Raw genomic sequence first — 12,396 nt, forward strand, 5'->3', positions numbered from 1 at the left:
TAAAATGGATTTAGAAATGATTAGCGAATTAAGTCATGTGAACTCCAGGTAGCATATAATTCTGTGCTAATGGGCTGAAGCTGACAACAGCACATCTGTGTTACATGTCATCTGTACTAAAGCCACCTGATGGGTTGTTTTCAAAAGTCTGTTTTATTAACAACAAAAACAACAACAACAACAACACCAATACCACCACCAGTACCAATACCACCACCAAAATACCACCACCAATACCACCACCACTAATACCAATAACACCACCACCACTACCATCAAAAACAGCACCACCAATACCAGTACCAATACCACCACCACCAATACCAATACCACCAATACCACCACCACCACCAATACTACCACCACGTGTACTACCACCACCACCAATACTACCAATGCCACCACCAATACCAGCACCACCATCACCAATATCATCACCACCTCGCTCACTAGTAATAGCAGGGGCACTGTAAGAGGCTGGATCTGCAGCAGAGACCATCCCTCCCTCCATGCCTGCCATAAAGTACAGCCCACCCTGCACCAGGAGGTGAAGCCAAGGCCCTACTACAGCTGGAGGGTTTTTATTAGGCCACAGATAGCAATGACATTACGCAATGCCACACTACACACTCAAATCATGGAGAGGGCAGGAAATAGCCTCCCTCCCACTCTTCCTCCTGAGCCGCAACAGTGTAATCACAGAGCGTAAGGTGTTGGAGTGCTTTGTTAGTGATTATAGCTTGGATCATATGTAACTATGACTTCAAACTTTTGATCTGTGTAATTTACAACACTTACACATCTTCTTCAGAGCACTATTTATCACCAGTCTCTTCATCTGACATCTAAAAAGTGGTTGAGAAGGCCCTTTATTGCAATGCAATAGGTCTCGCATTTGCAAGAGTTTAAGCTATTAGTATTGTAAATGAAAGTGCTTTTTATTTATGTTTTAAAACCCAAAACAGAAATAAAAGGCATTGTCATTTACAATGCCAATAGCTCAAACCCGTGTGAATGTGAGACCTATTGCATTGCAAATGCTTGTTGCTAGGGGCCATCTAACAGACTAGGGTGCTCAGTCATGCCTTGACTTCACAATTTCACTCACAAAGCTTGCATAAAAATCAGAGAATTTACCCCAGGCCTTTATTCCACTACACTGGTAGGTAATGTATCTATTCATTAACTTTCCAAAGGCAAAATCCCAATTTGTTTATTTACTGTACATCTGTCAGTTGAGATGCCTAATTATGCTTTGGTACTTTTTATTTGCTTTAGCTAGTGCTCACAATGTGCATACATGTACAACTCCCCACTAAGCTAGGCCCTCGCCACTCTAAGTGCCAGATGTACAACCAAGGAATCTGCGACTCGCAAATTAAGTCGCAGTAGCGACTCACAATTTGGGAGTCGTAAATTGGTATGTACAACATTGTCTGCAACTCTGATTGCGATTCCCAACGGGGTCGCAAATTGCATGCCTCATGCATATTAATGAAGCACTCGCAATTTGCAACCCCATTGGGAATGGCTTTCCCTCCCAGGTATGGTGCGCTGCTGGGCTCAGCAGACCTCCATGTCTGGGACTAATTTAAAATAAAGCAGTTTTTTTATGCAGCCTGTTTTCCTTAAAGGAAAATGGGATGCATTTAAAAAAGGAAAATTAAACGGTCCCTGGGACCACTGCCTGCCCCTAAAAAATATTTTCACCTGCATTTGCAAAGGGAAAGGGATCTCCTGGCGACCCCTACCCATCTGCCGGAAAGCTGAGAGAAAATGGAGGAAGTCTTATGACTTTAGTCTGAAATCCTCTTATTTTGTCAAATTGAAGACCTACCACAGGGCAATCTGCAGAACTCGGGCCACATTCTATGCCCAGGAATTCCAAACTAGCACCAACCCCTCTGAGTTAATTTTCAAGGTCCTTAAAGACCTTATGAATAAAAGAGCCACTTCGGCAGAAATCTGCACCGACTCTCATTGTGAGAGTCTAGCCTCCTTCTTTTTAGAGAAAGTGCAGGCTATCTACCGAGGATTTGATCTATCTCTGCCTGATCCTGAGCCAGCTGGCCAGAATCTCTTGGGCTATGAGACTCTGACCTCCTTGCCTGACTTGTCTATGGAGGCCTATGAAAAACTGAGCCTCAGGATTAAATCAGGCTCCCCTCTGGATCCGCTGAAGCCAGCTCAAATTAAACTGCTCCCCCCCTTGTGTCGGGTCCCGATTCTTACCTTGATCAACCTGTCGTTGTCTACAGGAATGGTCCCCTCCGCATGGAAGCGGGCGGTAGTCACCCCAGTTTTAAAGAAGGCAAATGAAGACCCGCTCTTGCCTGAGAACTATCGCCCCATATCTATTCTTCCCTGGACGGCCAAAGTCACCGAGGCTCATGTCAATTCCATCTTGACTGACCATCTTGCTCATAACCATATATTAGATCCGAGTCAGAATGGCTTTCGACCGGGACACAGCACCGAGACCGCTTTGCTCTACATGACCGAGCATCTGCGTCTGGTGCTCGACTCTGGGCAGACGGCGGCGCTCTTTTTATTAGACCTGAGCGCCGCTTTCGATACGGTGTCCCACCGTATTCTGATTCAGCGCCTAGAGGAAGCTGGAGTAGCAGGGATTGCTCTTCAGTGGTTCCGCTCGTTCCTTACTGATCATTTCTTTAAGGTGGCTATACCACCCTGCCAGTCCACCTTCCATCCATTGAAACTGGGGGTCCCACAGGGCTCCTCGTTAAGCCCAACTTTGTTCAACCTCTACGTGAAACCGCTAGCTGCAATCGTCAAACAGTGGGGTTTGACGATGACCTCATATGCAGACGACACGCAGCTGGCGGTGACACTGAGTGGAGACCCTGAAGTGGATGCCCCCAGATTCCGAGCAGGACTTATGGCAGTGGCAAATTGGTTAAAAACCAATTGTTTACAACTAAATGCCAAAAAAACCGAAGTTATGGTTTTGGGGAAACATGCGGAGCTTTGGGGAGATCAGTGGTGGCCTCCAGAATTGGGCGTCACCCCCGTCCCTACTTCTGAATTAAAGAACTTAGGGGTATGGTTGGATCCGGCTCTTACCTTCACGGGTCACACGAAGAAGGTTGCTGCCACCTGCTACGGAATCCTGCGAGGATTAAGGCCAATCCTCAAATGTTTTGACCCCCCCACCCGGTAGCTCGTGGTCCAAGCCTCAGTCCTGTCTCGGCTGGACTACGGTAGCGCACTGATGCTGGGGGTAAACCAGGCTGAGGCATGTTGGCTACAAAGGGTACAGAATGCTGCGGCACGGGCCATTGTTGGTCTTCCTAGGCATTGCTCGGTCTCCAGCACTATTTCTGCCCTTCTTTGGCTGCCGGTTAGGCAAAGAATTAAGTTTAAAGCGCTCTGTTTGGCCTTTAAAATTTTGAAGCTCTCCTCGCCGCCTGCACTGGCTCCCTTGCTCACCCCCTATGTTCCTTCGAGGTCTTTGAGATCGGAGGCCCTTCATCTTGCGGTCTGCCCCCGGTTTAAACTCAGCAGGATGGGTGGCCGCTCTTACCGAGTGCTTGCCGCTGGGTTATGGAATTCTCTCCCGGTGCACATTCGTGCTCTGAACAATCTGTCTGTTTTCAGACGTGCCATCAAAACTTTCCTGTTTTCTGTACTTGCTTAGCCGTCTGTTTCCTTCCTTTTGCGTGTTATGTTTTGGTACTTGTTCAAGCGCCAGGACGCCCCTTTGCTGGGGCAGCTGCGCGCTGTATAAATAATATTAACATAACATAACATAACATTTGCGACTGCTCTTGAAGAGGGCGGTAAATTGCGTGTGTTTTGCGGTCACAACACATTCCTGCATAGGCCAGCGAGTCGCAATTAGGAATGGACGCCCTTGGAACGCCCCTTCCTAGTTGCGAGTCGCTAAACACTATTTTTGCGAGTCGCAATTTTTTGTACATGGTCCACAGTGATTTTGCATGCTCAAACAGATCGCAAATCCATTTGCCCTAAATATTTACCAAAAATGAAAACGAACTGCATACCATTAATTTAGAAGTCCTCAGTCATTAAACAATAAAGATCCTTGTTCCTTTAGTTTTTTTTTAATTCAAATCACGTTAATTATCTTTGGGATTTGTAGTGAAGCCAAATCAGATATAAAAGATAAGACAACTCAAAAAGTTAGTTACATTTCCAAATTATGTCATTTGAGATTTCAGCTTAATAAAGAGGACTCACGGAAGCTAAAAATTAAATACTTCTTACTTGAAACAGTTTCCCTTGGATTTCTGGAACTTCAGTGATTAACTCTGTCCACTGCTGCTCATACTGTGCCAGACTTGAGCGAAGGGTAGCAGTGTCAGCTTCTTTCAGACGTAGAAGTTGGTTGCCAGTCCTTATCACTGAAGTCTTCAGAGATGATTTTTCATCTACTTCCTTTGATAATTCCTAAATGTGATAGGAAAGAGGAAAACAAACGTGAATGATATAGGCTTTAATTTGAAAACGATCGCCACTAAACTTATTCAATACATTTACTAAGAACATAGGTTAGCATTAGTCAAGATTCAAGATTTGCCGCATTACGTGAAGGCTTGTATATCAATGTGAAATACAGAACCTTTACATTGTATTGTGGATCATGGTGCTAAACCCATATAACATACATTGTTTGTTAGTTGGTTTTGAACTTAGTATGTAGGGATTAGTAAATAGTGAATATTGTTCTGAAAATAGATAAAGAAATTGTATATGTTATATTTTCATTGCTGCATGTTAAATAATTTTTATGCTGTAAAATAGCTATGTGAATGAGCCTTTCCAACCACTCAAACAAAAGGTATAATCATTCATGAAATTCAGTAAATCGTTAGAAAACATTGTAAAATGTAATTAACAGATAGGAAAGTGGTTTGATTGCCACAGTGCCACCAAGAGAACATCTAGGACAAGAACTTAGTAGGCAGTCTTCAAGGATGCCACCAGCAAAAGGGTACCTGACTGCCACTATGAACAGCATAGTTTGCCAAAGGTGTCAAAATAACAGAATACATGGTACCTACAGGGTTTGCTAATTTTACATTTGCCTTTTTGCAAAATTGAATTTTTCTTACAAAGAAGCTGTTGCTGTTGTTCCTGATTGTCTCCAAGTCTTGTGATACATTCAGGGACTCCTGCTTCCAGTAGCTCAGCTTCTGAAGAGTACTCTTCAACCAAGTTGTCAGCTCATCAGCCTCCTTATTGTAACTATGGAACACATATGAAAGCAATATAACATGTTTAAGAATCTACAGACCTTGTAAAGAAAAGAAAAGATTACTTATGACTATGGATAAAGTTTGCATATGCTCATAGATTTATTTATGGGATATTTTGGTCAACCTTAAGGATGGAAGAATATTTATTCACAGAGGGTTCTGAGAGCTGAAGACAAATGGCATTATTTTCAGGCAGTGTCACATTTGGAGAAGATTTCTCCAAATGAAGATTTCAAAGATTATTTTCAAACACAAAAGGGGCAGATTTACAATAACTGGCGCATCCCTGCATATCAGCAGGGATGTGCCAGTTATTGTGCGTCAGGGCTCCGCCACCATGGATGCGCCGCATTTACAATGATGTGCACCATGGGGCAAAAACGGACAGATGCGTGACGCATCTGTGCCGTAAAGGCGGCGCATTGCTGGAGTTGCGTCGCAAGCATGACGTAGCTCCAGCAAGGCTCCGGGGTGCCCTATATGTACAATGCTGCTTCAATCCTTACGCCTGCTTCAAGCAGGCGCAGGGTTTTGATGCAGCATGGGCTGAAAAGTGACTGACTGAAATCTTGTAGATTTCATTCAGCCACTTTTAGGAGGCGTTCCTGCGCCGAAACCCCCCCTCCCTGCGCTAGAACGCCTACTTCTGGCGCAGGGCTTTACAACGTGACGCATCTCTCAGATGCGTCACGTTGTAAATACCCCGCACCATGGCGCCTTTTTTGCGCCGCCGTTGCGTCACAAAAGTGATGCAACAGCAGCTTAAAAGAGGTGCACGGGGCTTGTAAATCTGCCCCAAAAGTATTTAACAGTCACAGCTATTTCCTTCCCTCTTGTGTATCTTGCATTTCGCTCCATTCGTGTTTCTAAATTACTCTATTTACCTCCGCTGCTATTTCTACTACCACTGCAGGTAGTTATCTACACAGAGTGATTTGCAAGTTCAGATAAAGTCTATAGATTCACATGCAGCTTCAAATACTCATCTTCTTTGAGAACCTAAAATCAAGATCAAACTTTTAACCACTGTATACAAGCACATGAACACCCCACAGTATACAATTATGTAAATTAAACCTGCACACTTGTGCTCTGAATATGATAGATAGATCCTAAAACTGGGATTTCTCGACATTTGACCTAAGGAAGTGTACAATATGCATGGTATAGTGTGTAATGACTTCAGGACAGCACCTTTGTGATTTAAGACAACAAAAAAGTAATTTAATGGCAAATTAAGCACTGCTGAACCAACAGTAAGAAAGATGCACATAATGTTTTCTTAAGGACTCAAATTTAGTTCAGAGAACAGTATGAAGAAATAGTACCACTAATTTCGCAATAAAACATGTGAGTGGTTTTCTCATTCTTGAATCTGAGATTAATCACTAGGAAGATCCTAGAATACAACAAGCTAACCTTAGACGGCAACCAATTTTAACCTTAGTATTTGCAGGACCGTTTGAGATCCTTTAAGTTAATGGCAAGCTACACAGTATTGTCTTATATCTGATTAGGAGAGACCAGAGAAAAAAAGTTGACATTTTCTTGAGTATTTGACTAGAAAGCCACATTTAGTTTAGGCAGAAAAATTCAAACTTTCTCAATGTGGCATTTTCAGAATAGCAATTTAAAATTCGACTTTGCCATTAAAGAGGTGTTCAAATTACAATTAATTTGAGCGTAACAACATTTCTCCATCTGTTCTCAGCCTGAAGTTATAACCTCATAATTGTAATAAGGTAACTCTTTGTTAGTCTATGGGAGAGATAGCCAGTGAGAACGGGTTTTTCCACTGACAAGACATTTAAAACTTAAATACAAAAGTCCTACTTTTAAAAAACCACAGACCCAGACCAAGCAATTACGGCATACCTTAAGGTACGTACTCACAGAAAGAGCTGGGTAGGAGGCTCCTTATAGTGAGGGGGAGTCTTTGGATGACTGCTATCGGGATTTATCTAACCCGGGCGGCGTTGGTGTAAAATGAGGCTTCCAGTGCGTCGGTAAGTACATAGGAAATGAGGAGCGCATTAATTAGGCAGAACTAGGTTAGATGACATTAATGGTGCGATGTGCTGGTCTTTTTTCTACTTCTGTAGATTGTGCTTCGTGCATTAAAGAAATGAGTTCAGAAACGAGAATTGCTAAAATATTTACTTTATAGAAACCTGACTTTGGGTGAGTTATTATTAGTATCTTGAATTTCACTTATATAGTAGATGCCTTATGTATGTTAGTCTCCTCACATTGGAATACACGATTAGTCTAAAATATGGTCTGCTTACATTAAAATAGGTGGGATAATTGGAGAATTTGACTCGAAGATTTGATACGTTGAAAGAAGGGGCAGACCCGGTGTTGATTCTATTAGCTGAGTGATTTAAAGGTACATTCATTTACGTTGTTATAGAATCTAGTAACAGTGATGCTATTAGCAAAGAATATAATAGTGCGGCACGGTCTTCACGAGTTGAAATAAAACCATTGGGCATAGAACAACAGACAGTGGAAAATGTATTTAAGGGGTTTCATGAATGGAAATCTCCTTTTGAAAAGTACATGCTCTCACAATTATTAGGAGCCAGGAATATAATATATGGAGATTGATTGATTCTTTTGTCTATTTTTAATATAAGTATGACATTACACTTGTAGATTGACGAAGGTGTGTGACTTATGTTGGGAGCCTCCCAGACTCAAGGCATAGAAATATTGCAGATTTGAAAGCGTCGAAATAGTTATTTTCAAGGTGAGCTCAATTATCTCTGAAACGTTGCCCACATGGCATCATAATTGCCATTTTTTTGAGAATCCTGATGGAGCTGAATATTAGTGAATGTTTCTTACATATTATCATACTTGCAGTTAGAGTGAAATTTCGAACAGGTTGCCTACACTATCCCGGTATGTCTAAATAAATGTAACAAAACAAATGCACAGAAGTTTGCTTTTTGTGTATATAGTTCCCGCAGAATCTCTGTGTTTATGATCAAGTGCTATAAGAATGTTTTTCTATTTAAATAAATGTTACCCGATTGGCACTATGTTGAAGGGTGTTGCAAGAATAAAATGTAAAATATCTGTTGGATTTGTCTACAGAATCAATAATAATATATGTCATTGTACTCATGGACATGCATTTTGTGTTTATATTTGCAGCCCTGATGACGTCCTACCTTTAGGACGAAACGCGTTGGCTGCTGGCAAATACAAAGAAATTCACTTGGAATACAAGAATTATATAATTTCTTTTTCTTGATGAAGTGTTGCTCAATTATTGATTTTGTTGTATCAATTGTGATTAAATAACTGTACTTTCTTGAGAAAACTTAGCACTCCCAGCTCTTTCTTTGAGTACTTATCAGGATAATTTGGGGTTGGACGGTGCCCTAGTAGCTGGTAGAAGTGCACCCCAAAAAATATCAACTAACAAAAACCCTCAGAGTGCACCCAAGTACACCCTACGTCATCCGCTAGTTTTGTTGAAATACCTTAAGGTACATATAAGTGTTAAAAAGGAAGCTTTAGGCCTGACAAAAGGTTTATTTTATCAGGTCTAAATGGCAGTTCAAAACAGAGCTACTTTAGTAGGTGGCACAATGAGTGCTGCAGTCCACTAGTATGAATGAATGAATGAATGAATGAATGAATGAATCAATCAATCAATCAATCAATCAATCAATCAATTAATACTTTATTGTTTGGTTACTCAAAACCATTACATTAAGAACAAAATACAAAATTTACAAAAGTTAAAACCAAGAGAGTTTCGGGAGATCAGTGTGTATGGTGGCTCCCTGGGCACTGGGGATACGGTAGATAGGGTTCGTGGTAAAACGTGGGTCTGCGAGGTCTCTATGTGTTCGAACCGTCAGCGGCCATCAGCGTGGACCGAGTCTGATGGATAAACTTTCCAAAGGAGGCCATGTGCTTTACCGTAGTCCGAGTGTAGAGATGGTTGATCGCCTCCTTTGCAGTGCGTAACCCTGCTAGCCTTAGGATTGGCCTGAGATCAAAACTACGGGCCTTGCGGAGGGCCGGGCAGCAGAATAAAAGATGGGCCAATGACTCTCGTTTATACCAGCAAAGCCTGCATTCCCTGACTCCTGAACCAACCTGTCCGAAGGCGTATAAGTCTTTGAGGGGCAGCGGATGTAGTCTGTAGGCTAAAATCTTGTGAAGGGCTGCGTGACCCACGGCCTGCGTGATGTTTAGGGTTGTGCAGAATGTGCGGCAGGCATAGAGACTCGTGGAAGTCTTTTCTTATCAGAGACTCCAGGTCCAGTTCCCCCTGACCGCGCGCGTACTTGTTTTTTGATCGAGTTTTCGATGGCGGTGTAATTGACGTGTTCGGGGCTCCAAGACTCAATGGCAAGATTGAGATGATCCTTTGCCGCATTGAGAGTGGCCGACCAGGGATTCCCGGGTTCTCTGAAGATGCATTTCAGGACTGCCTTGAGAGTGTTCTCGTGTGCCGCCGTTGTTAGAAAGTAATATTTACTTAGGGCGGCCATCTCTTCCAGTTTTTGCTGGTTGAGTGAGAACTCCAGGCGGACAAGAGTGTTTCTGGTGCACTTTGGTAGATGGAATAATCTCTTCTACGCTCTACAGTGGATTTTTTATAGTTCATTGTTCAGTTTGCCCGGGAATGCCTGTAGAGCGTAATTGAGAGCCGGCATTAACTTGGCTTTGAGTACTCTTTGGATGGCCGTTGTGGACGGGCTGTATAAGGAGGCTTGCAGCTTGCAGATAGCGTATGTAATGGTTTTACCTTTGCCTTGGATAGTTTTTAAATGGGCGCTTGAAAGCCCCGACTCCTGCAAACAGATGCCCAAGTAGGTGTACCACTGTGTGCTTTCCAGCAAGAGATGACCAAGCCTCCATCTTAATGTTTTTTTCTTTGGATAATTTCCAAAGATGATTACTTTTGACTTGGATGGATTTGCTACAAGCCTGTTTTGTCATTGTATGCGGCAAGTACCGTCTGCGCCTTTTGTAGCCCAATTCTCGTGTGGTCCAAGAGTACCAGGTCATCGGCATATTGCATAAATTGAATTTTGGTCCCTCCGATCTTTGGGGTGACCAAGGCTGCCCCAATCAAGGCCCTCTCCATGTCTGCTGTGGTATAAGTTAAACAACAATGGGGCTAGCACACACCCTTGTTTTAGGCCTCGATCTGTGTCAATCTTCGTGGATGAGTGGTCCCTCGAGAGTTTGATTCTCACCCACGTTTTTTGATACAGAGACTGGATCGCTCTTAACAGGGATGGATTGATGTTCCATTGAACCAGCTTTCTCCACAGAATTGCACAGTCTACCCCATCGAACGCCGCCGAGTAGTCAATGAAGCAGGCGAATAAGGGGGGGGGCTTTTGCGTGTCCTCGCTTGGTGGACCAAAAAGGAGAGTGCAGTGATGTTATCGACTGTAGCGGACCCTGGTCTAAATCCGGTTTGGCAGAGTGGAAGAAGGCCATCTTCGCTCATCCAGTCTGCGAGGTCCCTCAATATGGCACTGGCGTAGGCTTTTCCCTCGATGTACAGAAGGGCGATCATGCGGTAATTTGATGGTTCAGTTTTGGGGCCTTTTTTGTGGATTGGCTGTAAGAGCGAGCCTCTCTATGAGCCTGGTACAGCCCCCAGAAGCCAGCATTCAGAGTACAGGTGGGACAAGTTTTTGGACCAAAAGTCAATGTTTGCTTTGAATAAATGTCCAGGAAGGCCATTAGGACCCGGAGCACCGTTTTGTCTGATATTTTTTAGAATTTTGGACACTAGCAGTTTTCCCGGCGGGGCTTTATTCTCGATGATGGGGTCTAGTTCGACTCCTGCGGTGGATGTTTCGTTTTGCTTGTCAACAGGGCCATCTTCAGTGTAAAGTGCTTTTACGTGGGCGACCCAGATGGAAGCTTCTAGAGAGTTTTCTCTATGATTTGAGCCTCGTCCCAGGTTGCTTAAGTAGTACCAAAACTCTTGCAATTTTGCTGGGCTCGACATGTCAAAAATTTTCAGCCATTGTGCTTCACAATAGGCTCGTTTTTCTGCCCAAACCTTCTTTGAGTGACTTTTTTTAGCCTCTTGTAGTTGTTTCTTGTTTGGGCTTGTGCCAGTTTTGTGAAAGAGTTTGCGTTTCATGTTCAGTTGTTTGGCGCTTATTTTAATTTCTGCGTTATACCCATATGCCGTTGGAGGATGCCTATGAGTTATACTGTTTGTGTTCCCACGGAAAATTGCCGCCAGGGTCTCTGTTATGACGTTCCAAGTTGCTATTGCACCCTTTTTCTGTTCACTCGGTGGCCAGCCTGTCCACTGGTTTGCCCAGTTGTTAAATGTAGTAGTTGAGGTCTGTTCCCATTTGATTCTTCTGGGCAGCTTTATTAGTTCTTCACCGACGGCTGCTCCGATGCATTCGAGCCTATGGCGTGTGGCCACTGTAAAGTTCAATGTAATAGTTAAGGCAGCATGATCGCTGTCAGTTTAACATTAGGGGTTGCAGTTTGTCACTTAGGATGATATAGTCGATCGTTGTTTGATTGTTGTATGTGGGACCGACAAAGGACCCTGGACTATTCTTTAAGAGGACTGAATGCGCTGTCGCCAGCTTATAGGATTTTAATAGGTTGTTCAGTGCGTTGGTGGCCCCGGGCAGGTGACTTCGTGTGGTTGATACCCCTATGTTATGGATGTTGAAATAGCCAAGAATAATACATTCTAAAGACGAGAATTGAAGCAATAAGGACTCTAGGTGGTTTATTAGCGTGGCCGGGTTGGATATAGGCCGGTGTGGATTATAATAGAGGTTGATTAATAAAAATGAGAAATTTCCGTTTGGCGAGTGGCGGACTTTCAGGATGCCTGCCTGGAGGGTGTCCGGGAGATTAGGTAATTCCACAAATTCCAGTTTCAGTGAGGGTTTTATATAGACACATATCCCTTCTGATGGTCTTCCGAATATGTTTATCTTTTTTGCTGGTTTTCCATATTCCGCATATCCTCTTAATGAGAGAGGGTGGATCTGCCAGGATTCTTGAATACAGATTATGTCCGCCTCCTCCATAAATTTTACCGCGGTTTGATTAAGGAGCAACCTCCTGAGCCCTGCGACATTCCAAGTCATGATTTTCAAGCTGTCCAGAGACCGCTCCCTGTCTGAGG

At 43.2% G+C, this 12,396-nt stretch overlaps 1 protein-coding gene across 1 annotated transcript in view; it reads right to left on the reverse strand.

The window, feature by feature from the left end:
* Nucleotides 1-12,396, reverse strand: part of SYNE2 (spectrin repeat containing nuclear envelope protein 2) — a 1,750,628-nt gene that overhangs the window by 387,501 nt on the left and 1,350,731 nt on the right. The window contains exons 119-120 of the mRNA XM_086937933.1: nucleotides 5,097-5,229; nucleotides 4,249-4,431 (exon numbers count right to left, since the gene is read on the reverse strand). Of these exons, the coding sequence (XP_086794059.1) occupies nucleotides 4,249-4,431; nucleotides 5,097-5,229 (316 nt within the window). The remainder of the gene's footprint in view (nucleotides 1-4,248; nucleotides 4,432-5,096; nucleotides 5,230-12,396) is intronic.

The sequence above is a fragment of the Lissotriton vulgaris genome, chromosome 9 (assembly GCF_964263255.1).
Source record: "Lissotriton vulgaris chromosome 9, aLisVul1.2, whole genome shotgun sequence".
NCBI classification, from domain to species: Eukaryota; Metazoa; Chordata; class Amphibia; order Caudata; family Salamandridae; genus Lissotriton; species Lissotriton vulgaris.